The 26,815-nt window shown below is 39.6% G+C and overlaps 1 protein-coding gene across 1 annotated transcript in view; it reads right to left on the reverse strand.

Moving 5' to 3' along the window:
- MFSD6 (major facilitator superfamily domain containing 6) overlaps positions 1-4,587 on the reverse strand; it is a 52,106-nt gene extending 47,519 nt beyond the window's left edge. The window contains exon 1 of the mRNA XM_007464967.1: positions 3,006-4,587. Within this exon, the coding sequence (XP_007465029.1) occupies positions 3,006-4,564 (1,559 nt within the window). The 5' untranslated portion in view covers positions 4,565-4,587. The remainder of the gene's footprint in view (positions 1-3,005) is intronic.
- Between the last annotated feature and the right edge of the window lie 22,228 nt (positions 4,588-26,815).

Consider the following 26,815-nt stretch of genomic DNA (forward strand, 5'->3'; position numbering starts at 1 on the left):
TAACTGACTGGCTAGCTCATTTGGATTCTTAGCTACTATTAAGTAGTAATTAATGGCTAATAATGGTTAATATATTACCCCTTCCAGATAGCATGTGCATGACAAAACTGACTTTAAGAATTTCAGGGCAGTCAGAGTTGCTCGAGTAGATTTTTGTGTGTCCCTTAAAATGTAAATAAATTTGAATCACATAACATAGGTGATGGCCTAATATTGAAGAGTAATGATTTATAAATTTACAAATGATAATTGCAATGTATTTTGATCACAACCCTACTCATGGCTGCTGAAACATTCAGCAAGGTGAATATAGCCTAAAAACACATTTATATCTCTAGTTAAAGAAATCTAGTCATCATCATTACATAAATTAGCCTAGAAATATGTTTGTTGTAAATCCCAAAGTCTTGAGGTTTCAAATCAAAAGACATTTACTTTTTTTAGTGGAAATAGTAAACATTATCTTATTTGCCTGAGAAAGCCACTTTCCAAAGAGGACAAAACCCAAGGTCAAAATCAGAAATCATTTAGAGTGTGTGTGTGTGTGTGTGTGTGTGTGTGTGTGTGTGTGTGTGTGTGTGTGTGTGTGCGCGCGCATGTGTATGTTTAGACTGATAGGTAGGTTTTTCCCTGAAAAACGGAGCCCAAACTGCAGAAATGTTATAATAGTAAATGGTTCAAAATTGGACATGCTGTTTAAAAAATTGTTTCTTCATTATGAATCTATATAAAAATTTGTGACAATCCACTTTTGACTCTCTTAGAATAGTTACAATCTTTGAGGTAGTGCTGACTCCTAGAAATAAACTCCCGTAAGACAGTCACAGAATACTGAAAAACATGCGTGCATACATAAGGGCCAGACAGATATCTCCTTATGATCCTACGAGGAAAACATAAAGACTGAATTCGTACAAAGATGATTTCTCTTCATCAACTAATGCATAATATTCTTCCAGTGAAAAGTTCAAACTTCCATCACTACATTTTTAAACCCCCAAATCTCAACCACCACTAACTGGGCTCCAAAAACTCTCACCAAAAGAAACATATCCATTCTACCTGAACACGTGGGCAGAATCTCACTACAACTATCAGAATCTTCTAAACGCAGTTAATACATTTTAATGAACAGAATAAAAATCCAAAAGAGGTAAATGACCACAAACTGATGGAACCCCAGTAGGCTTTTGGGAGCAACAATGCGACAAGAGCTTTCTTCTTCCATCACATCATTAAAGAAGAAAAAAAAAAGATGCTTTTGTATGTAAAACTAGAAAATTAAGGTTAAGTGAGCCATTGGTTTTTACGTAATGAGTAACTTGTAATACTTAGGAAAGAAAACACAAGTGTAAGTTCATGTAATTACCAAAATTAATAGTAAACCCACTAGGATTTTATCATGAAGGTATATACCTCAGACAAAAAGCAAAGACAGAAAAGAAACTACTTTTCTTAGCATGTAAGAAGAACCTAACAATTTCTTTGAAAATAAAACCTATATACGTACTCTGTACTGAGTCAATATTCAATTAACACTATTTAGTGATTAAATCATGATGTCTAGGAACTCCACTCATGGTTAAGACCCGACAGGGTACCTTTCTGTAAATAAATGGCTGTGGTTTTTAAACACACTATTAGCTGAGGTGAGATTCTGCTCATACCAACAACCAAGCTGAAGAAATTCATCACTGTGAGTCGGATTCATCACGGTCAATCCACACAGCTCAGAGAATGTAAACATGACCTGGACTAGGTTAAAGGACATCCCCAGCCCTTAATATCACAAGGCTCTTTTCCAATTGGTCCCAACGAGTGTGCCTCGGGGACTCTGTGTCTCTGGGAACTGCCCATACAGTGCCTGACTTTGTTTGTGACAACAAAGGGGTCAAAGATTTGAGAAGCAGAAGGAAGAGCACACAGCCTCCCAAAGCAAAACCAAACCAAACAAGGAAAAACACTCACAACTGTATGGGGAAAAGAATGATTCTAGGTTGAAACTTCACATTAGAAAATACTTTCTTCAGTTAGTCAAAGGGAAATTAAAGGAAAAAAGATCCATGTTTCTCAAAGCTTGTATCTATTTCTCCTTTGTAATTTCTCATGGAAACGGCAGATTTAAAGATTACCACATACACACAAACACACACAGTTGCTTTCTTTTAGTTATGGCAACTTCAAATTTTAGGGACAGACATGCCATACTTTTCTATGAGGTAAGAATGCTTGAGTGTACCTGGCTCTACATTTTAGAGCCAACAGCAAAGCAGAAAGACTTATAAAGAGCAAGGTACTATTCAAACAACTTCAGACAAACATTAATGGTGAGAAACATTACACAAGAAACACTGGGCATTTATAGATTTTTTGCTTAAAAGGATTACACGGGAAATTTTAGGTAGAAGCAAGATTTTTAAATATCCCATGTCTTTGTGGCAGATAAAAACACAGAGGCTTATGTAATAATCAGAAAAAATTACGTAAGATTCTCTTCCACATAGTATCATGGATTAGGGATGATGGTGGGTCACACCACAGCTTTATTAAATATAATGGACATCTTCATACACCATATATTCAAGGTCTTTCTGTGTCAGCAAGTGGCTGAGAATAACTGAAAGCTGAAAAAACATAATCCTCTTTATCCACTTAAGCCCCTCTTCATAAATGCCTGAGACAGGTGGTCGGAGCCTTCAAGGTCCATGGAATAATACAGTTGACTAAATTGGTGTTCCTATACCTGAAAACATTTACTGTAAGATTCTCTTAGCATACAGAGCAGAAACAGCATATTTTGTTTATTTGAGATAATCCAACTAGGTTCATCACTTCCTTCCTTTTGTTTCTATTTTAAAGAGAAAGAGAAACAGAAATCCCCATTCCCACCCCAACCCTACCCCCAACACAAATGATAATATCCTTAAATGTGCTCAAAGGAGCTATAAACTACGAAAAGATAACGTTCAATCGCTGAGAGGCAGCAACAGTACACATGTTCTTACCTGATGTGGCCAATCAATTCAATAAGCTTGTGACTAAAAAAATAAGCTGTCAGCTCAGACACATGGCTCAGGACTGAACAGACCCCAAAGAGGGTTGTCGTTCCATTCAGGTCCTCCAAATGCCAGTAGAGAAAGGTGAACACGAAGCCGTATCCAAAACCCATAAACCAAGCCACGAACAACACGGAGCCATACTGCACACTGCAAAGCAGCCTGATTAAGTCCCAGAAGTTGAAGGCCTGCGCGTGGCTGGTGGTGGTTGGCGTCTCCTCAGAGGATTCTGTGGAGCTGTTCCTCTCTACTTGAGGGATCTCCACCTCTTTCCCTTTATTTTCACTGTTTTTGAAGTGGCTGTAGCGGAACCGGAACTGAGTAGCGACGATCAAGGCCATGGTCATGAGAACCCCAAAGACAATGAAGACAATCTGGTAGTTCCGGTATTCAGGGGGCTTACACCCCTTCCCATTGATCAGCACGTCCACGTGGGTGTAGTCAATGCCAATGCCCACGGACAGCATCGCCAGGCCCCAGCCCAGGGAGCCCCACATGCGTTGCAGTCCATAGCGGTCTCTGTGCTTTCCCAGATACTGGAGTGTTACTGTGTCCACAATCGTGACAGAGGAGGCACTGAAAAATTCTCCTATTATGACAACTACCAAGATCACCAAGAATATAGCTTCTACTTCTTGTTCATCATAAACAAGAGTGACTTGGTCAGAAGGTAAAGATTTGGTGGTAGTGACAACAGAAGTGGTTGTCTCCCAGGTTGCATTTCCTGGGGGAGCAGAGGTTGCAGTGCTTGAGTTCATGGTCGAGTTCATAACATGGTCAGTAATTTCATCAGTCTGAGGCTGCAGAGTGGGCGCACTGGTCTTGTTTGGAGCTGTCGAGAAGATGACAGTTTCCGTGACACTGTGCCCTGCTTCTAACATCTCTGACCCATTGTAAGGAGGCGGGTTCCTTTTCTCACGAATTCCTGGTGATGTTGTAATGGAAGAGACAATGGAGGAATTCGCTGGCAGGAGAGTGAACAGGTGACTTGAACTGGTGGGATGAGCTGTCGGAGGAATCTTTGGTACACACCGCAAGGTAGCAGGTTTGACAAATCCGATGCCCAGGTTGAATAAAACCCAACACAAAAGAGAAAAGAGGAGGACAATTTTGCCTTTTTTAAAGCGATCTGCAACTACACCCCAAAAGGGGGCACTGCAGAATTCAATGAAATATCGAATACCTACCAGCAGCCCACTCTGGCTTGGTGACATACCCAGCTGCTTATAATACACAGGCAAAAGGGGGTAAAGAGAGCCATATGCAGAGTAAAAGAAAAAATAAAAGACCTTGGAAATTAGAAGATCATTGTTTATTTTAACGCAATGTTTCTCTATCCAGTCTATTTCCTCCTCAGGAATAGCAGCTGTTTCAGAGGGAGAGGGTGTTTCATTTGAAGGTGGTTCTGGTTCCCTGGAAATACCATTAAAAGGATCGGCAAGCACATATTTTCTCTTCTGTTCCTCTTCATCATCGGTTAAGATGGCAACTTTATCATCTGTCGCCATGGCTTATCACCACCATCAGAAAGTTGATGACCTTCAAAATTTTGGTTGTTGATCTGTAAAGTAAAATTTAAAAGAAGGCTTAGTATGAAAATGATAACATTTAGACATAGAGCTTCATCTTGCCGGAAACTGAGGAGTTTCAAACTACAACTAAAAATAGTAATTGTGAGAGAGAACCATCACCACTTATCACTTGCAGCCATATAGTACTGATAAAGAAAAATAGCTTTCAAAAAATCAAGTACTCGCTTTGTGGCCACTGACTCACTAATTACATCTTCTAATGACAGGTGTATAGCTCACGTTCATTCTCAATCTTTTCATTGATTCCTAGGGAAAATGTATAAATGAGAGGGATTATGTCCAAACCGAATAGAGGGAATTGAAAGTAAACAGTATTTATAGTTTCTTGGTTTTACTTTTCAAATAAATCCACTGCACTATGAAGTCCAGAATTCTTAGAAAATAAAGGTAGCTAAAACCGTTCCGTTTTTAGAGAAAAACAGAAATAAGCTCTTAACCACAACCGCAAATGTGATGAGAAAGAGGGAGCCAACTGCACGTTTGCATCTGTAGTTGGTCACTACAGCCATGCCAATGATATCCTGGTAAGGAAGTAGTCTTTATGCAGCTTATATCACATACATTTTCCAGATGTGCTCTTATAGATTACAGTTTAAGAAAATGTCAGAAAAAAAATAGCAGATAGCATTTATTGAGCATGTACTCTGTGCCAGGCAACACTGACAGATCTTTAAATGTATTAATTCATATTCATTAAAATATCCCTATTATCTTCTCCATTTTACAGATGAGAAAAATGAGGCATGGTGAGTTTAAATAACTCACATGTGGCAGAGCAAGGATTTGAACCCTAATATTATGGCTTTAGGACACATGCTCTATTACACCACACTGAACTGCTAAATACCATATTTGGATAATAAAGTGCTATTAAACCTTTTTATGAGACAGGGTGCTTCATATGAAAGATAAGCAATATATCAAAGGCATAAATTTATAGGAACTGTGCCACATTCCACCAGAATTTCCCTTTCTTCTATTAAACAAACGATTAAAGAGTCAAAAGGTCTTGCTTGCATCAAGATTTGTCAAGTTGCGATGAATATAATTGGATGTAGGAGGTATACATATTAAATAGTTATTAATTCATTTCATCTTCTTTACTAGAGAGAAATAACTCCACTTGCCACCCCTTGGAACACATCTTGCTCTCCCTTTTCCCCAAATGAAGAATAAATTTCTGAAGATCTTCCAGAATCATGCTTGTAAACATTTTAAAATCTCTATATAACTCCTAGGCAGACAATAGAAACATAATTTACTGAGGCCTGTGTAATAAGTCAGTTTATCTTTTACCCCCAAAGCCAGGTGTTAATGTAGCTATAAGCTTTGAAAACGTTCATGTATTTCTTTTTCTTATGTTAAAATTTTTTTATTTGAGGTAAAATTAATGTAACATAAAATTAACCATTTTAAAGTAAATGATTTAGTAGAACTGGTAGATTCACAGTGCTGTGCAACCATCACCTCTCTCTAGTTCCCAAATCATACTAAAAGGTTTTCCTCAATGTTCTCTACTTATTTTTCTTTCATCATTATTGCCTCTACCTACCCAAGTCAGCAGCTCCAATTCTCTTTCATTACCTGAAAAGAACGGCAATTCTCCTTTGGACTCATTTTCTAAATTAATTTCATTTTGAGCTCAAACTCGAAAGAAATATTTGTTTTTAAAACGTATAAAATTATATGACACTTCTAGGTAAAAATGGCAGATTGAGTGCATCTGGTTTTACTCCATCCCTAAATCCAACTAAAATAACAACACACACACACACTTTTAAAGTCATAATCCAAGCTGGGAAAATTAAAGGGTACATAATAGCAATAAAATAAAATTCTGGAAGCCAGAACATAGACAATTGGTAAATCACGGTAAATCTGAGAAAGCTGAAACCCTGGTTGACAATGGGAAAAGCAAGAACTAATACAAATTGTTCCTCGGAATCCCTCAAAGGCTCATGGCTTGGCTATATTAAGTTTATCTGCAAGTAAGAGTGTGTGTGTTTGAGGGGGGCTTGTGTTTGAGGGGGGGCTTGATTAACAGAGTTAATCGAAAGTCTGGACCCCCAACTCCGAATGCCCAATTCCCTTCTCCACTCCACATAGCTAGCCAAACAACTAGAGGTTTTCCCTCTGGAGAGGATGAAACAGAGGTTCTTGAGCCATAGAGCAACAGGAACAGTTGAGAGTAGGGGTGCCATATTGAAAACAGGGGGAATTAAGTGAACATACACATCCTAAATTCAAGCCCTGGCCCCGACTCCAGCCTCCATCCCACTTACCTCACTAGGTTCCCAGAGGCTGGCAAGGCTTTTATCCTCCAAGGATTTCATCCTCCCAGAGGCTGGCAAGAACTGGAAGGTTCTTCTGGGGAGAATCTGACTAGCCCAAGGGAAATGACCTCTCAATCCTGATATTGAAGCCTCCCCAACTAAAGAACCCAACCAAATCACTCCACACAGGAGTTCAGAGTCTTATCTAGCCCTGCCACTAAATATGAGCAGTCACCGAGAATTACAAGATATTTGAGGAAAGTCTCTTACAGGAAAGATAGAACCGAAACAAACAGGAAAAAAAATCAATATGGAGAAAACAGAAGCTTTGTGAGGAGGAAAATATTTTTAAAAATATATTAATATCTTTAGAAATAGGAAAAGAAATGCAACTATGAAACAAAAATAAGATAATACATATTTTTTAAGGAGGAGGAGGAAGGAATAAAAGGAATGCTTGAATGAAAAAAAAAGCTATAAAAATGTGTTATAGAAAAAAGAGCACAGGGACTTCCCTGGTGGCGCAGTGGTTAAGAATCCGCCTGCCAAAGCAGGGGACATGGGTTCGAGCCCCGGTCCAGGAAGATGCCACATGCCGCAGAGCAACTAAGCCTGTGCGCCACAACTATTGAAGCCCACACACCTAGTGCCCATGCTACACAACAAGAGAAGCCACCACAGTGAGAAGCCTATGCACTGCAACGAAGAGTAGCCCCCGCTCGCTGCAACTACAGAAAGCCCACGTGCAGCAATGAAGACCCAACACAGCCAAATAAATTTATAAATTTATTTTTAAAAAAAGAAAAAGAAAAAAGAGCACAAATGAAAAATTAACAGATGGTGTGAAAGGAAAATTTGAGGTGACTTAGAATAAACAAAAACAACAATAAACAGATACCTCGACCTCACATCATATAAAAATCAATTCCAGATGAATTGTATATCTAAAAGTAAAAGATAAAATAACATAATTTTTAGAAGAAAAACATCTTGAAGATCTTAGGATAGAAAAAAAGATTTATTAAATAGGACATAAAAGGTGCTAAGCATTAAGGAAGAAAAAAATAAAGTGGAGTACATTAAAATCAAGAGCTTCTGTTCATAAAAAGGCAACATTAAATCTGAAATGGCAAGGCAAAGAGTAGGAGAAGGTATTCTGGCGAGGGTGAATATTATATATATTTGACACAAGAATGTATCTGATATATAAAGAATCCTTCTTAAAATTTATAGGAAAATATCAAGTAGCCCAATAAGAAAAATGAGCGAAAGACTTGTACAGGCACTTCACAAAAGAGCTTACGCAAATGGTGAATGAATATATAAAAAGATGCTCAACTTGACTAAAGTGAGCAGTGAAAGCAAATTAAAACCAGAATGCAATACTGTAACATACCTCCAAAATGGGAAAAATAAATAAGACAAATAACACCAAGTGTTGGTGAGGATGTGGAGCAACTGGAACTCTCATATATTGCTGGTGGGAGTGTAAAGTGATACACTAATAACTGTTTGGGAATAGCTACTAAACCTGAATGTATAGCCCATGACAAGTCTAAGGTATGTATATTAAATAGTAATATATTCACCAAATGATATCTACAGAAATGTTCAGGACAATTTTAATAGCCCCAAACTGGGAGCAACCTGTCCACAGCAGAATATATAAGTTGTGTTATATCCATACAATGAAATGCCATATAGCAATAAAAATGAAGAAACTACAAATACGTGCAATAACAAGGATAAATCTCACAAACATAATATGGACTGAGAGGAGCAAAAACCAAAAGAACATATACTACATGATTCCACTGATACAGAGGTCAAAAGTTGGCAAAACTAATTTATGCTATTATAAGCCAGGTAGACTTCTGCTTCTGAGAAGATGAAGTAGACATACTTTTCCTTACTGCTCCTGCTAAGTACAACTAAAAATCTTGGACATTATATATAAAACAAACATAGAAGACTCTAAAACGTAGGCAGAAAAAGGCAGACCTGCTGGGGGCCTTGATACCCAAAGGACAACATAACGATGAGTGAGGCTAAAGAACTCAGAAACATTAATGAGGATGGACCAAAACAAACAAACAAACAAAAAAAAAACAAACAAAAAAAACAACTGGTCCTCTCCAGCCAAAGAACCAGGAAAGGGCAGCCTAGAAAACCAGAAAGCTATAGATAATTGCTCTATTCCAGTTAAATACCACAGAGAAAGAAAAGCGTGTCCCACTCCCACCTCTACTAGCAAAGGCCAAATGGGGAACCTAGACTTCCACCTTCACCAGCTATAACAGAGCACCCCAACCCCTCAGCCGAGTTGGTATCAGAGAAGGTCAAGTATGGAGCTGAGACTTTCATCACTGCTAGGTGGTAATGAGGCCACATCCCCACAGCAGTGTCAGTGGAGGCCAAATGGGGAATCTGGACTTCCACCCCACCTGTCAGATTAACAAGGCACCCTTTCCCCACCGAGGTGGTGTCACAGGAGGCCCCGTGGAGAGTCAGAACTTTCACCACCACCCAGCAGTAACAAGATTACTCCCCCTACCTCCACTGTGGTATCCACGGGAGGCCATGTGGGGAGCAGTAAAAAGGCACTCCTATCCCTCCCAGCCAGGGAGGTATCAGTGGACACCTAATCATGAGCCAGAACACCCATCTCTACCGCAGGCATCAGCACAGACTGAGTGAGGAACCTAGACTTCTACCTCCATCTGGAAGTAATGAGGCAGCATCTCCCATTTGCTTGCCAGAGCAGTGTCAGAAAATATCCAGCTAAAACAGAAGGCTTAAGTAAGATCCAGAGTCTCACAACATAAAACCCAAAGTGTCCAGGTTTCAATTTAAAAAACCATCATACCAAGAATCAGGAAGACCTCAAACTGAGTGAAGAAAGACAGTAGATGCCAACACCAAAATGAGACGAACGTTAGAATAAGGTAACAAGGATTTTTAAACGGCTATCAAAAATGCTTCAACAAGCAATTACAAACATGCTTGAAACAAATGAAAAAAATAGAAAGTTGAGGCACAGAAATAGAAAGTCTCAACAAAGAAATATAATATATAAAGAAAAACAAAATGGAAGTTTTAGAACTGTAAAATACAATAACCAAAATATGAAAAACTCAATGCATGCACTCAACAGCAGAATGGAGGAGAGAGAGGGAAGAATCAGTGAGCTGAAAGAATAATAGAAATCATACAATCTGAACAACAGAAAGAAAATAGACTGAAAAAAATTAACAGAGCCTCAAGAACCTGTGGGACTATAACAAAAGATTGAACATTAATGTCATCAGAGTCCTTGAAGGAGAAGAGGAAAATGGCAGTACTGAATTACTCAAAGGAATAAAGGCTGAAAACTTCTCAAATTGGCAGAAGACATAAACCTACAGATTCAAGAAGCTGAATGAATTCTAAACAAGAGAAACCCACACCAAGACACATCATAGTCAAACTATAAAAGCCAAAGACAAAGAAAAAACGTTGACGGCAGAGACAGGAATCACAACTTACCAACAGGGGAAAAACTATTCAAATGATAGCAGATTTTTTATCAGAAACCGTGGACACCAGAAGGAATACAATATTTTTTAAATGCCGAAAGAAAAGAATTACCAAGTGAGACTCCTGTATCCAGAAAAAAAAGTCCAAAACCCAGAAAACTATGGACCAATATCCCTATAAACACAGACACAAAAATCCTTAACTAAATGTTATAAGAGAAAATTTAGCAATATGTAGAAAGAATTGTGCATATGACCATGTGGGATTTATTCCAAGGATGCAAGACTGGTGCAATATTTGAAAATCAATCAATGTAATCCACCATATAAACAAGGTAAAGAAAAAAAAGTATCATGATCCTATTAATTGATGCAGAAAAAAGCATTTGACAAAATTAAACACTCATTCAGGAAAAGTCTCAGAAAAATAGGAATAAAGGGGATCCTCCTTAACTTGATAAAGATAGCCTACAAAAACCCACAGAGGGGCTTCCCTGGTGGCACAGTGGTTGAGAGTCTGCCTGCCGATGCAGGGGATACGGGTTCGTGCCCCAGACCGGGAAGATCCCACATGGCACGGAGCAGCTAGGCCCATGAGCCGTGGCCGCTGAGCCTGTGTGTCCGGAGCCTGTGCTCCACAACGGGAGAGGCCACAACAGTGAGAGGCCTGCATACCGCAAAAAAACAAAAAACAAACAAAAAAAAAACCCACAGGTAACATTACACTTCATGGTGAAAGACTGAATGCTTTTTCTCTAAGATAGGGAAGAAGGGAAGACTGTCTGGTTTCATCATTCTTATGTAACTTTGTGTTGGAAGTTCTAGCCAGTGCAATAAGGAAAGAAAAGGAAACAAAAGGCATACAGATCAAAAAGGAAGAAACTGTCTCTATTTGCAGTTGGCATGACTGTCTGTGTAGGAAATCCCAAAAAAGCTACAAAAGCTTCTAGAAAGAAGAAATATTTCAGTATAAATTAACAAAACATGTACAGGACTGTATGCTGAAAACTACAAAATGCTGAAAAAAGAAATGAAAAATTTAAATAAATGGAGAACCATACCATGTTCATGGGGTGGAACACTCAACACAGTAAAGACTTCAATTATCCTCAAATTTATATACAGTTTTAACACAGTTCCTATCAAAATCCCAACAAGATTTTTTTGTGGATATAGGTGAGATTAGTCTAAAATTTATCTGAAAAGGAAAAGGAACTAGAATAGCTAAAGCAATTTTGAAAAAGAAGATTTATTACTTAGCCACATACTAATCACCACTATGTGGTACTGGTGGAAGAACAGACACATAGATCAATGGAACAGAACAGAGAGCCCAGGAATAAATCCACACAAATATGTCCAAGTGATATTTGACAAAGATGCAAAAACAATTTGATGGGAGAAAGATAAAAAACTTTTCAACAAATAGTGCTGGTGCAATTAGTCAACAATAGGCAAAAAATGAACGTCAACCTAAGTCTCATACCTTATATGAATACTCACTCAAAATGGATTCATGGATTTAAATGTAAAATTGTAAAACTTTTAGGAAAAAAAAACCTAGGAGAAAATCTTCAGGTTCTAGTGCTAGGCAAATGGTTCTTAGACTTAACACCAAAAGCATGACTCAAAAAAGGAAAAAATGAAAATTAGACTTTATCAAAATTTAAAACTTTTGCTCTGTGAAAGTCTCTATTAAAAGAATGAAAAAACAAGCTATAAACTGGGAGAAAATATTTGCAAGCCACATATTCAACAAAGGGCTAGTATCTAGAATATGTAAAGAATTCTCAAAACTCAACAGAGGGCTTCCCTGGTGGCGCAGTGCTTGAGAGTCCGCCTGCCGATGCAGGGGACGCGGGTTCGTGCCCCGTTTCGGGAGGATCCCGCGTGCCGCGGAGCGGCTGGGCCCGTGAGCCATGGCCGCTGAGCCTGCGCGTCCGGAGCCTGTGCTCCGCAAATGGGAGAGGCCACAACAGGGGGGGGCCCGGGAAACCCAAGGAAAAAAAAAAAAAAAAAACTCAACAGAAAATATACCAAACAATCCAATTAGAAAACAGACAAGACATGAAGAGACATTTCACCAAAGAGAACATACAGGATATACAGATGCAAATAAACACACGAAAAGATGTTCATTGTCATTAACCATTAGGAAAATGTAAATTAAAAACATGATACATCACTATACACCTATAAGGCTAGCTAAAATAAAAATAGTAACACCACCGAATTCTGACAAGGATAAAGAGAAACTAAATCCCTCATACATTGCTGCTGGGGATGTAAAATGGTACAGCCACTCTGCAAAGCAGTTTGGCAGTTTCTTATAAATCCAAACAACATGACTACCACGTGACCCAGCAACTGCACTTTTGGGCAGTTATCCCAGAGAACTGAAAACTTATTTTCACACAAAAACCTGTACACAAATGTTTACAGCATCTTTATCTGTAATAGCCAAAAACTGGAAGTAACTCAGATGTCCTTCATGGATGAATGGTTAAACAAACTGGTACCTCCGTACCATGGGAAACTGTTCAGCAATAAAAAGGAATAGGGCTTCCCTGGTGGTGCAGTGGCTGAGAGTCTGCCTGCCAATGCAGGGGACACGGGTTCATGCCCCGGTCCGGGAGGATCCCACGTGCCGCGGAGTGGCTGGGCCCATGAGCCATGGCCACTGAGCCTGCGCGTCCAGAGCCTGTGCTCTGCAATGGGAGAGGCCACAGCAGTGAGAGGCCCACATACTGCAAAAAAATAATAATAATAAAATAAAATAAAATAATAAAATAAAAAGGAATAAATGACTGACACATACAATAACCTGATTGAATCTCCAGAGAATTATAAAGAGTGAAAAAAGCCAATCTCAAAAGATTATCCACTGTATGATTCCATTCATATATCATTCTCAGACTGACAAAATTATTGAAATGGAGAACATATAAGTGATTGTCAGGGGTTCAGTAGGGAGTAGAGGTGGGAGGAAAGTGGAGGCGGCTACAAAAGGGCAATGTGACAGATCTGGTGGTGATAAAAATGTTCTGTATCTTGACTGTATCAATGTCAGTATCCTAGTTGTACTATTATACTAAAGTTTTGCAAGATGTTACCACTGGGGGAAAGTGGGTACTGGATAAATGGACTATATCTGTATTATTTCTTATAACTGTATGTGAATCTATAATTATCTCAGAATAAAAAAGATTAAAAAAATTCAAGATAGTAATTACCCTTGGGTGAGGTAGTAGCTAGAAGGAGTTCTGGGGTCCTGATAATTTGGGAGTTTTGGGGGTTTTTTTGTTTTTGTTTTTATCTGGATCTTTATTAAATGGAAGTATTCACATTATAAAAAGTCAGTGAACTATATTATTTTTCAACGACAAAAAAAGAACTTAAAACATGAAGCGAAAAAGAAAAGAGATGAAAGTAGGAGAGAAAAGACAAGACAAATATAGGATCACCCAGAACGTCAAGTACCTAAAAAACAGGAACTCCAAGAGAAAAATAAAGAAAATTGAGAGATGGGAATCTTTTTAATTCAAGAAAATTTCTCAGAACTGAAAGATATATGAGTTGTCTGAAATGACCACGGAGTACTTAACACAGTGGATAAAATACATCCAAGCCAAAGTACATCATCAAGCTTTCAGAACATTAGAACAAAGAGACGGCCCTACAAACTTTCAGAGAATAAAATGTGTCACATACTAAGGATCAGGGACCAGAATGGCTTCAGATATCTCAACAACAACACTGGAAGCTGTACTCAACCCAATTATCATTCAAGTTTACAGGTAAAAGAAAGACATTTCACATATGCAATTTCTCAAAAAAAAATGTACCTCTCATATACCCTTTCTCAGGTTGTGCACTGCCAAAACAAGGGAATAAAACGAGAGAGAGTAAGACATGGAATTTAGAAAATAAGAGAACTAACATAGGAGAGAGGCAAAGGGAATACAGCATGCTGGTGACTGGAGATCCCAGGATGACACAAAAGGGGGCCAGTGTAGCTGGGTCAGGTGTGCAGGCTCCAGGAGAGGCTTTGTCAGCAAAGTGACACCGGCAGAATACCAACAGATCTGAATGTCCTAAGAGGAAATTTAGACCACTGGTGAAGAGTTTAGGGATGAATTACTGGTAAGTTTAGAGAAAGGTAAACAAAACACTACAAGAAAACAAAAAGTTGCACAAGAAAAGAAAAATAATCATAGTTTACTACATGTCTCAGCTTCGATCACATAGTCATACTAATGTAAGTAAGGGCTACTGAACTAACCAAAATTGCCACGTAACTATATGGGGAAGATAGGGAAATGAGAAGGCTGAATGGGCACAGAGAGCCGGGGCAGCATGGAGAGTAACTCTGTATCTTCCATAGTGGGAAGACAACAGATAATGCCTACATTTAAAAATCATGAATTAAGAATACAAGCTTTTTATTTCAAAATGCACTGGTGAATATCAAAATAATCACCTTAAAGACAGAGAATGTAGTTGCCTCTGGGAGGGGAAAATGAGGAGGGATGTTGTACAAGTCTGATTTAAAAAAAAAAGAAACAAGTCTTGTAAACTTGCTAATTTTTTTTTTTAAAAGCTTTGTACATGGGTAACTCACCTAAAAAATAAAAATCAAAGCTAAAAAAGAAATATGCAGTCACATGGGCTTTGTCTTGGTACAAGATAATCAAAAGCAGCTGCTAGTATCTTTCTATCACAGACTAAAAATAGTTTTCAGAATTGTACAGAAGGAATGCTGACTGCATGAATTCTTGTCAGGTGGCTTTTATTTAATTATCCGCCATAAATCAACTGCTGCTTCTATAACAAGTAGGTCAGAGAAGGACACAAAGTTACCTTTAAAAAGCATAATTCCCAAATTGTTCAAGTGATGATGAAGAACTGAATCAACCTCCAAATGCTAATTCAAAGCTGCAAAATATATTACATTAGGAGGTTGATTTAAACCTTGATGATTGACTTCCCCTAAACCATTCTTTCCTCTCCATCTGATTCAAATAATTTTTAATTATCATAGGTTATGCAAAGTTTCTCTTGTTAACATGAGTCCAGATGTTAAGTAGTTGTCAAAATATCAACAAATGCAAAGTAGTGAAGAAAATGTTCCTGTAATATGGCATTCAGTACCTTTTATATGAATGTCACATTCAATAACTTCTATATGAATTTCATATCTAAAGATACAAACAAAAACTTTTAGTTTCAACTCTGGACATTAGCGTTTAGACTCAATATTTTCAGGTCATATTTAGATACTGATGAAAAGGAACTGAAATAATCACATGTGAACACAGAAACAAAATAAAGTATAACTACAGTCATCTGTGTGATCAAGGGATCAGGGACAAAAAAGAAACAAATGAACCCCCCCAAAACCTCTGCATTTTAATAAAATTAAAATATGTCCCAAAGCAGGGCATGCTTTGGATGACTTAGATTACATTTAATTTGCCATAAGGATTGACAGAGTAAGGATAAGGAGAAGTTAGAATATTTACATGCTGTATGACGTACTTAACCTGTTTACAAATCTAGGGGAGACTTTTTTTATTTAATAGTCCACCAACATGAACCCATTAAGCTAATATTTCGTTTTAAACTTCTGAAACTTCAAGATTATTTTTAAAGAAACTTTAAAAAAGAGAGAAGACATTTCAAATTATCAACAGAAATAAATCTATGAATTTCTCTAGAAAAATCTACATTACAGGTTTGCAGTTAATCCTACTTGGATAAGAAGGGCTTTTGTTTGTTTTTTTAGAAAAGCTTTCTCACTTGGCACTCTCTAATGACAGTAATCAACATCATTACTGTGAACATATATAACACAGCCTTTTAAAACCTGGAAGGGCATTCATTCTACTGGTACCTACACTGAGTCAATAAAAAATAGCAGGTATTTCTGAATTATTGACGAGGGGTGATGAAATCATTCTTGTTAAAATTGATAGCTTTCTTCATTAAATATTTAAATTAAAGCTGCTCAAAAATACATTGAGTTATCCACAAATACATGAGTATGGAGATGGATTCAACTTTTGAAGAAAGAAAATCTTAAACCTGAGTATATTCCTTGGAATAATAATTGCCAAAGGTCAGATGTGCCAACGCTATGATAATGTGTGCTCTAATGTATCAGTGACATAACTACCAGGGATGGAGAGGAAACAATCCCTGGATTACACAGAAGGGACATTCCTCCTGGCACCACAGCTATCAACACGATGCTGCCCAGAGACCAGGACTGAAGCGGCAAAATGGGGAACTCCACTTCCTGAACCCTCAGAGCTATAGCTCCACCCTGTCAACTCTTACTGACCACTCTCTATGCCTCTGAGCAATGTGAATCCCAGAGCAGAACTTTAATCACTGCTGCAATGTATTCCCAGCATAGACATACAGAAGCTCCTCTAAATGAGCCTTCGCATCCTGGTATTTACATACTGTACTGTGAACATTCAGTTCAACCCCCAGCATTTTCCAGAATAGAGCTTTCCTCAGAAGCACAGCGCTCAATTTCAATTCCAACACATCTTTTCTCAATAAGGATTGCTTTAGCATCTGCTACACATTTAGCCAATGTCATGAAAAAGAAATATAAGGTTGGTTTTACAACAGTTACACACGCTACAAGGGCATTAAGGTGTGCAAAGGTGAATGACTATTTTGGAACCTTCCTCTTCCTTTTGGAGCATTTTGACGTGGCTCCTTTATGGCTACATCAAATTGTGAAAGAATCAAACTAGCTCTAGTTTTGTCAGCCTCGATTCTCCAGAGTCGTTTGAGCCCTGCAGGCACTCAGTGCTACACCCACAGGCTCCCCACAGCTGCTAGCGACAGCATTCCACTTGGACTGAAACTCTTCCCAGAACCCAGAACCTGCTGTCCTTGTCATTCTTGATGGACCTTTCCCAGGCTCACAGCAAAACTTGTCTGCTAGGTGACAAACTGATCCATACAGTGGTTAATTCACAGCCTGTGGTTGTCCCCCTTGGACAACACTTTTGTATTTTAATAAGAGTTTTCAGTGGGCTATATTATTCTCACTATTATTACCAACTACACCACCACAACACTTAAACAACACTTGCTATGGGCTTAAAATGTACTAACTCATTATTCCTCACAACAGTTCTCTGGGGTAAACATGATTACTTTCCTCACTTTACAGATGAGGAAACTGAGGCACAAAGAAGGTAAACAATTACCCCAACGTCACATAGGGAATATGCAGCAGAGCTGGGATTCAAGTCCAGACAGTCTGTGCTCTTAGCAGGTACTGCCTGTCAACCCGCTGTGCCGCTACTAGACAAAGAGGTCTTGGGCCTCGAAGACTTTATAGTTGACAAGGTGAGCCCAGAACACAAGGAAGATTTAAATGACAAGTCAGAGGAATAATACAAGAGAAGTCACAGAACACTGCATAATTAACCAAAAATGTTACTGATAACAGGAGTGCTTCTGGAGTTCAGAGTAGAGAGTCCAAACTCCAGATGGGAGTTGTCAAGAGAATGAGGGACTTAACTTGAACCTTGAAAGATGTGTATGATTTGCCTTAGACAAAGGATGGAAAAACTACTCCAGGATGCGGGAAAGAAAAGACAGCAGGAGATCCTAACAAGGTTAATACTGGGGCTGAAGGGCAAATGAGGCTAGCAAACAGCAATAGGTTACAGATGCCCTCAAGTATCAAGCTGAGGGATGACTGGGTAGAATACAAAACACTACATTAGGGAGTTATAGTGAAGATAAAGACATGCTTTTTTTTTTTTTTTAATCCCACAAGCATGAATTTAACACCAACCAGTAGATGGGATGCATGCTTGGTGATCAATAATTCAAATGGTGTAAAGACGTAGTCCCTGCTATCAGATCCAGTGGAGAGAGAGAGGCAGGGGTCTCTCCACAACCATAACCTACTGTGCCAAATGTTAAAATAGGTGCAAGCACGGGTGACACAGGAGTCTCTGGGGTGGGGCCTTAAGGGGAGCCTTAGCAGATGAGTAAACGTAACCCACAAAGGAGGACCATGGAAAGTGCTGATCAAGAAAGGCCTTCTGCACAATGCCAAGGGGTTCCTGAGTCGGGAGTGAGAGACTGGCCGAGATTGGGATCCCAGCTCGGCCACTGTCGAGTTCTGTGGCCTTGGGAAAGCTTTTAATTTCTCTAAGTCTTACTCTTCCTCATATACAAAATAAGGAACATAATAATATTTTTCCGTTAGGGTAGCTGTGAGGATGAAAAAGGATAATGTGTGTTGAGCTCTTAGCACAGTGCCTGATACGTAAGAACTTGTACGTATTATGTATTTTGAGTATAATGGGGAGCCTCCAAAGAGAACTGAACGGGAGAGTAGGAGGGCCACATTTGTATTTTACAAAGATCATTATAGCTTCAGTGTGGAAAACACACTGGCAGGGTTCTGCCACTGCAACCTCTACTAAGGATTCCCTAACATCTGACCTTCTATTTTAGTGTAACACTAATTGCAAATACTGATATCCTGTGATGGAATCACTTTAGACAGTACTTTATGAACTGAATCTAAGGCAATTTTTTATAACATCTGGAAATAAAATAAACTTGCAGTATTTTCCTAACTCCTTCCTCTTCTTCTGAAGATTACTCCCACACCTGAGCTGTTGCATGACATAGGGATAATTTTATTGCTCTTTTTATAGATATTTCCTGTTTGCCCAACTAGATTATAAACTCTTTGAGGGAGGAATCCAGTACTTAGCATACTGCCCTTTACTCTTGTAAGCTCTCAATAAATATTGGCTATTTTTGACAAATACCTGATGGCAAAATGCACATAAGATTTTACTAAAGCTTAAGGTGACAGACATTAATTTTAGGAAACGCAGAGAGAAGTCTCAGTTGCTCTCCTGGCTTTGACAAAGCACCGCCTCTTTGAGCCTCCCATTCCTCATTGTAAAATGGAGATTAAAACCACAAACCAGAGTCAATTACTCTCAGAGGGGTTCTAGGGCTTAAATGAAATAATGTATGAAAATGCATTTTTCTAACTCAAAAGCAACATAGCAACATTCGGTGGTGGTAGTGGCTGTGATCTCATTCCAGGGTATGATATTTCATTACAATGCTGGGCCTTATTTTGCAATCACTCCAAAAGCATTCTTCCCAAGTGTTCTCGTAATCCCTGGCACCACCCTTGAACCCCGGAACCCAGCTAACATTTTATCCATCACGGCTCATGAATTTACATTCATATCCATTTCCATGACCACAGCCTAGCTGGGAGGTGGAATGGGTGCACAGGCTTATTAGAGAACACATTGTTGGATTATGGACTAGAATGATAATTAAGTATCCACAGCAAGAAATAACTATTCATTTAAAATATAGCCCCCTGGGACTGAGTGAACTGATGAGGATGATTATAATTTTTGTGACTTTCTGTTTGAATAAAAAAACAAAAATCCCACAAGGACTCAGAGGCAAAAAATGTACAAATAAATTTTCACTGCAAAGTAAAGGAGCTGTTACAGTGGAGGATTATTGGACTGAATGTCAATATTATGACACAGTATGAGTGTGTTTCCTGTTTGGTAACTGATATCATTGTTGCTTTTGTTGTGGTCATCCATTTACAATGCTTGGTGTCAGTCTATTTATCTCTTGTAAAAATAAAATACAGTGTGTGTGTGTGTGTGTGTGTGTGTGCGCACGCGTGCGTGTGTGAAAAAAAAATAAAAATAAAAAAATAACAAGGGGCTTCCCTGGTGGCACAGTGGTTGAGAATCTGCCTGCTAATGCAGGGGACACGGGTTCAAGCCCTGGTCTGGGAAGATCCCACATGCCGCAGAGCAACTGGGCCCGTGAGCCACAACTACTGAGCCTGCACATCTGGAGCCTGTGCTCCGCAACGAGAGGCCGCGATAGTGAGAGGCCCGTGCACCGCGATGAAGAGTGGCCCCCGCTTGCCACAACTAGAGAAAGCCCTTGCACAGAAACGAAGACCCAACACAGCCAAAAAATAAAAAAATAAATAAACAAATGTGGGGTTTTTAAAAAAAAAAAAAGAAAGAAAAGAATTTTTAAAAAAATAAAATAGGGCTTCCCTGGTGGCGCAGTGCTTGAGAGTCCGCCTGCCGATGCAGGAGACGCGGGTTCGTGCCCCGTTTCGGGAGGATCCCGCATGCCGCGGAGCGGCTGGGCCCGTGAGCCATGGCCGCTGGGCCTGCGCGTCCGGAGCCTGTGCTCCGCAAATGGGAGGGGCCACAACAGTGAGAGGCCCGCATAACGCAAGAAAAATAAAATAAAATAAAATAAAATAACCAGGTGTCTTTGGGCAAGTTATGTTACCACTCAGGTCACTGTCCGCACCTGTAAAGTGGGAACAGGGGCACAAGCCCAGCCTATTTCACTGGGTGATTAAGAGGATTGATTGTGCTTAGAAAGGGTGTCATGTCACAACTAAGAAGGTGAGCACTAGAGGCTGAAAGATCAGTTTTGAAGCAATTACTAGCCACGTGGCTTTGGCCAGGTTTCTAACCCCTTCACCTCTTCGGTTTTACATTTATAAATCTGTAAATCTCATTCGCACTAAACTCTTAGGATTGCTGCAAGGAATAGGTGAAAAAAATGCATGTGACAGGTTAATAGGGCTGGTACATGGTAAGCTCTTAATAAATGGTAACTTTAAGAAAAAAAGAAAAAAAGAAAATATAGCCCCCTGGGACTTCCCTGGTGGTCCAGTGGTTAAGACTCTGCGCTCCCAATGCAGGGGGCCCGGGTTCCATCCCTGGTCAGGGAACTAGATCCCGCATGTCCCAACCAAGAGCTCGTGTGCTGCAACTAAAAAGATGCCGCAGGCTGCAATGAAGATCCCGCGTGCCTGTGCCGCAACTGGCACCACCAAGTAAATAAGTATTAAAAATTTTTAAAAATATAGCCCCCTTAGGAACACTTTAATTATATCTGTAACATAATAAATGTGAAAGAAAGGAGACGAAGCCCACCCTAATATATTTCCCTTCACCTGCTAAGATGGTAAAAAGAACAAATTATTTCCATGGGGGGTGGGGTGGGGGCGCAGGGGCGTGGCATAGACTTTAACCCTAAATGCGGTTTTAGTAATAAAGGGGGTTTTCACTTTCACTTTGTGGAAGACACATTTAAATGTCAATAAAAAATTTGTAATGTAGGTCCTTAGACCTTATCAACCATCATGGAAGCAGATTTCTATTTATTCGTTTTAGGCTTTTGATTAAATATTGTGCCAAGAGCTTATAGTATAAATTTGAAGCAGGCCCCCGAACCCCGTTTCCTTCTACCTCTCAAATAAACTTCCTAATACTACCAAATGTCAAATAGATAGCTAGTGGGAAGCAGCCGCCATAGCACAGGGAGATCAGCTCGGTGCTCTGTGACCACCTAGAGGGGTGGGATAGGGAGGGTGGGAGGGAGACGGGAGAAGGAGGAGAGATGGGGATATATGTATATGTATAGTTGATTCACTTTGTTATAAAGCAGAAACTAACACACCATTGTAAAGCAATTCTACTCCAATAAAGATGTTAAAAAATAAATAAATAAAACAAGCCCAGTGTGAGGAACAAGTAACAGTTCATAGTACAGCATGGAAGAAAAAGGTTTTTTAAAATATATTTATAGCTTGTTTCTCCAACTAAACAAAAAAAAAAATCCAATAGGTGTTGAAAATAGGAAGTAAAATTAATTGAATATGCTGCTGCTGACACTCTGCATTCATTTGTCAAGAAGGAAAACAATGTAAGGATTTAAGGGGGCCACAGAAACTGTGTAAAAATAGAACCAGTGCATAGTCATCTCTCTCTAAACCAAAATCAATAGCCAGACACGGCAATGAAATTGTTTCTTTAAAATAACCAAACTCCTGAACAGCCGGGTTTCCAATATTCATTGTACTTCAATTGCTGAAGCTTAGAAACCATTTCCCCATTGAAATAATCTTACAAATAGGGGTGGTACTCAGATTACTGAACCAAGAGTGCCAACCTCAGTGTTACAAAGCGCATAACTTTTAAATTGGGGAAAATTCTTTCTACTTTTCAATCTGGAATGCCGGCAACAGGTCTCAAAAGACAAGCCCACCCACAGCTTCCCTACCCACTCCCCTCCAGCCATGAGCCACAGAAGTGGGCATGGACTCACGGGCCACTGGCTTCCTCCAGGGCAACAGTTCTAGCCTGGGGGAGCCGTGGAGTTACTGCGTGGTCTTTGAAAGCACTGAATAAATGTGTCATACAAACATGTTCCACTCATTTTCCAATGTATATTGATGCTACCATCATACATCTATTTCTCTAATAAATGTTTACGCAATTCCTATTAGCTTTCCAACATTATGCAGTTTCTCAGACTGAGAACCTTACAAGTGCAATTATTTTCATGTGGGAGCCTGAGAACTATGCCAGCATTGCAACGGTGTCTTCAAACACCTTCTAGGTAATAGAACAGGTACCGGGTTAGAAGAGGAGAGAAAGAGGGAAGGCTGGAACCTGGTCAGCGCGGGCAGAGGCCACAGTGAACGCAGAAGCCACAGCAAGTCAACTCGTGTCATTTAAAAACTGTCTCTATTATCAAATTATTTACTATTTTAATGATTATCAACACAATTTTTGTTTCTTTGCCAAGAAGCTAACACAGAAAAATCTTAGCTTTTCTTTTTCTTTTCTTATCTTTTCGAAGTATAAAACAAAGACTTTTTTAAAGATTGATATTGAAAGCTACGTTATTTACTTAAAGTTTCAGATTTTCCTCTGTAAATTATTGCGTGCTATACTTGAGAAGCAATTTATACAGAATATATATGAGTAAAAAAGAAATTAAAATTCTTTTAAAATGTTTTTTGGTTTATTTTTAAACCTAGTTATGTGAATGCTTGTTAGACACACACATTCAATTTTTTTTTCAAATCTTTTCAGAAAAGGACTTGGGCAAATACAATTAGTATAGGACTATGGGTCCAAAATCTAAAAATACTAGGAACACAGGAAAAGTAGACTGTGGAAAAATAAGAATTATAATGAGAAATAAAAATACAACCCCAGGTATTGGTACTATAACACTGGGTTAGAGCACCAGTACACGTATTATATATGTAAAATAATGCTATATTTATAATGGGCGCTTGATAAATGCTTATTCAATAAAAGATTGGTATTATTATGTGGCTATTCTGGCACTATTAAGACACTGAGAAACTTAAGAGGCTTAAAGAGTATACAGTCTATCTATAAGACAAGGCATTCTAAACAGAAATTTATAGGTGTTTCTTTCTCAGACACATCTTTTACGAGTTTACAATCTAGATGAAAATACAGACCTCAAAGTTTAGGATACATTCTTCTGTAGACATGTAGCTACCATCAATGACTTTTCTTTATATCCCCTAAGCACACTATAGTCTAAAATAATCATTTATATCCTAAGCACATTCCAGCATATGTAATCTAAAATTATCTTGTTTCTTATGCTGTTAGGACTCTGATCAATTGAGAGGTACCAAGTGCTGTCAGTTTCTTTCAGAAAAAGATTTATTACCTCGCCCATTAAAGAAATGAGATAATTCAATAAACATGCCATACTAAAATTTTTGAAAATGAAAATATTCAACACTGGTAAAGATGAAGATCGACAGTCACTCATTAACTGAGAGTAGAAGAATAGTCTTTCTAGAAGGCAAGGATTTAAGTGTATGGATGTTTATCATAATGATCAAAACGGAAACAAAGTGAGCAATCAGTAATAGAAACAGTTAAATAAATTATGGTATGCCCACATGAGAGAAAAACAAACTTACATCCACAGGATGGAAAAACTGAAGTTAATTAATAGAACTTAAATAGAATTAATAGAATATGGGGAAATGCTCATGATCTGTGCACTGCATTAAGTGAAAAAAAGCAAGACACAAACCTGTATGTATTGTAAGAGTTTATATTTGTAAATCTATGTAATTCATACAAAATATACTTTAGAAAAAGATATGAAAATAATACCAAAATATTACTAAGGGTTATCTCTCAGAAGTAAAATTAGGAGTTACTTTAATTTTTTCTTAGACTTGACTGGATTTTTCACCAATGAGTATATATCACTTTTAAAATATATGTTTGGGGGCTTCCCTGGTGGCGCAGTGGTTGGGAGTCCGCCTGCCGATGCAGGGGTTGCGGGTTCGTGCCCTGGTCTGGGAGGATCCCACATGCCGCGGAGCGGCTGGGCCCGTGAGCCGTGGCCGCTGAGCCTGCGCGTCCGGAGCCTGTGCTCCGCAACGGGAGAGGTCACAACAGGGAGAGGCCCGTGTACCGCAAAAAAAAAAATATATATGTTTGGGACTTCCTTGGTGGCACAGTGGTTAAGAATCTGCCTGCCAATGCAGGGAACACAGGTTCGAGCCCTGGTCCAGGAAGATCCCACATGCTGCGGAGCAACTAAGCCGGTGCGCCACAACTACTGAGCCTGTGCTCTACAGCCCATGAGCCACAGCTACTGATGCCCGCGTGCCACAACTACTGAGCCGCACACCTAGAGCCCACGTGCCACAATGAAGAAAAGCCACTGCAATGAGAAGCCCGCGCACCACAATGAAGAGTAGGCCCTGCTTGCCGCAACTAGAGAAAGCCCGTGCGCAGCCACGAAGACCCAATGCAGCCAAAAAATAAATAAGTTTTTGAAAAAATAATAAAATAAATAAAATACATATTGTAAAGGCATTATTTGAAATACAAGGTATCTGAGTGTTAACTGGGACACCCTTGACCCTGTAGTTCCTGAAAGGTCACCTGGAGTTGCTCAGCTGAAGTCCGCCTATCCTTGTGCTGTTCCTACTCATCAGCAGGACACATGAGGAGCAGAGTTCTTCATCTTTTTTTTTTTTTTTCTGTATGCAGCCTCTCACCACCGTGGCCTCTCCCGTTGCGGAGCACAGGCTCCAGACACGCAGGCTCAGCGGCCATGGCTCACGGGCCCAGCCACTCCGCAGCATGTGGGATCCTCCCGGACCGGGACACAAACCTGTGTCCCCTGCATCGGCAGGCGGACTCTCAACCACTGCGCCACCAGGGAAGCCCTGAGATATCCTTAGAGATATTACACCTTCAAAACACAGGGAACCTCATTAATGGGAAATAAAATTTAAAAGTGTGTCATTTTACCCCTTTGATACTCTCTTATTCAAACTCGCTCATAAAGGTGAGTGTGGGGTGTACCTGTTCATTAGTTAAACACAATTCCACAGAAAGCATTTTGAAATAGAAGAAAGAAGGCACCCCACAACAGCTACAGAAGCTTGGCTATGGTGGATCACATCAGTGCACTTCTTTAAAACGTCATAGATAGTGTCCACGTCGCTCTGTATGGTTCTGCTTTAAGTGTTTAGTGTGGGGCTTTGGGGCTTGGCTCTGTTGAGAAAGGCCTTATTTACCTTGGGCCAAGTGTGTTCTACCTTAACCTTGGGCCTAAAAAAGCCCAGAGCAGTTATAAGAGAAGAATTCGCCACATGGCTCATAGGGACTCACTCCTCCTCTGTTCTGGGGCTCAGAGTTCCTCTGGGAGTCCTGGACTCTACTGCTCCATTTCCGCTCTTCACCCCACAGTGGCCACGTGGGGAAAGTGGGGTGGGGGGCACCCAGGTCTCTCTACAGAACCACGCGGGGAGTTACTACTAGCCTAGGCTTCTTGTGCACTTTCGCCAGGCACAATTAACCACAAATCAAGTTTGGTGAGACAACACCAGTTCCTCTTTCCAATTCCCCTTTTATCCCCAATAAATCCACGCCAGAGCTCCCTCAGCCACTGCTGACTCATAACGTCCCATCTCCCTCTCCCCCAGGTTCCACTCTTGGTCTCACATCAAAACATTTCCTCAGAGTCATTCAAAGCTGGACTTCCCTGTTTTCTACTTGCACATCATTCCCTGAATTTGTCTCCCCTACTCAAACACAGGCCAGAACAAATGTCAAAAAAGATGTCTCGGACATCCTTTACTCAATCCTCTTTTATATCTCTGGAATACAGATTTTGTAAGAGCCTAGATTTCTTCCCATCTTTGCCCCATTCTCTCCTATTCCTAAATACAGCAGGACCACCAGGTCACAAGGTAATACAGGCCAGTCATTCACATTTCCAAACCTTAACATCTCTTCAACACAATCATCAGCACATCTATGGCTCAGCCATATTCACATTACAGTGGACAAAAGCAGATGAAAGCTACTTTTAATACACAACATTTGGGGTATTTTTTGTTGGTGCTGAGGTAGCGGGGTATGTGTGTGTGTGTGTGTGTGTGTGTGTGTGTGTGTGTGTGTGTGTGTGTGTGTGTGTGTGTGTGTGTGTGTGTGTGT

Source organism: Lipotes vexillifer, unplaced genomic scaffold (genome assembly GCF_000442215.2).
Source record: "Lipotes vexillifer unplaced genomic scaffold, Lipotes_vexillifer_v1.1 scaffold903, whole genome shotgun sequence".
Lineage (NCBI taxonomy): Eukaryota > Metazoa > Chordata > Mammalia > Artiodactyla > Lipotidae > Lipotes > Lipotes vexillifer.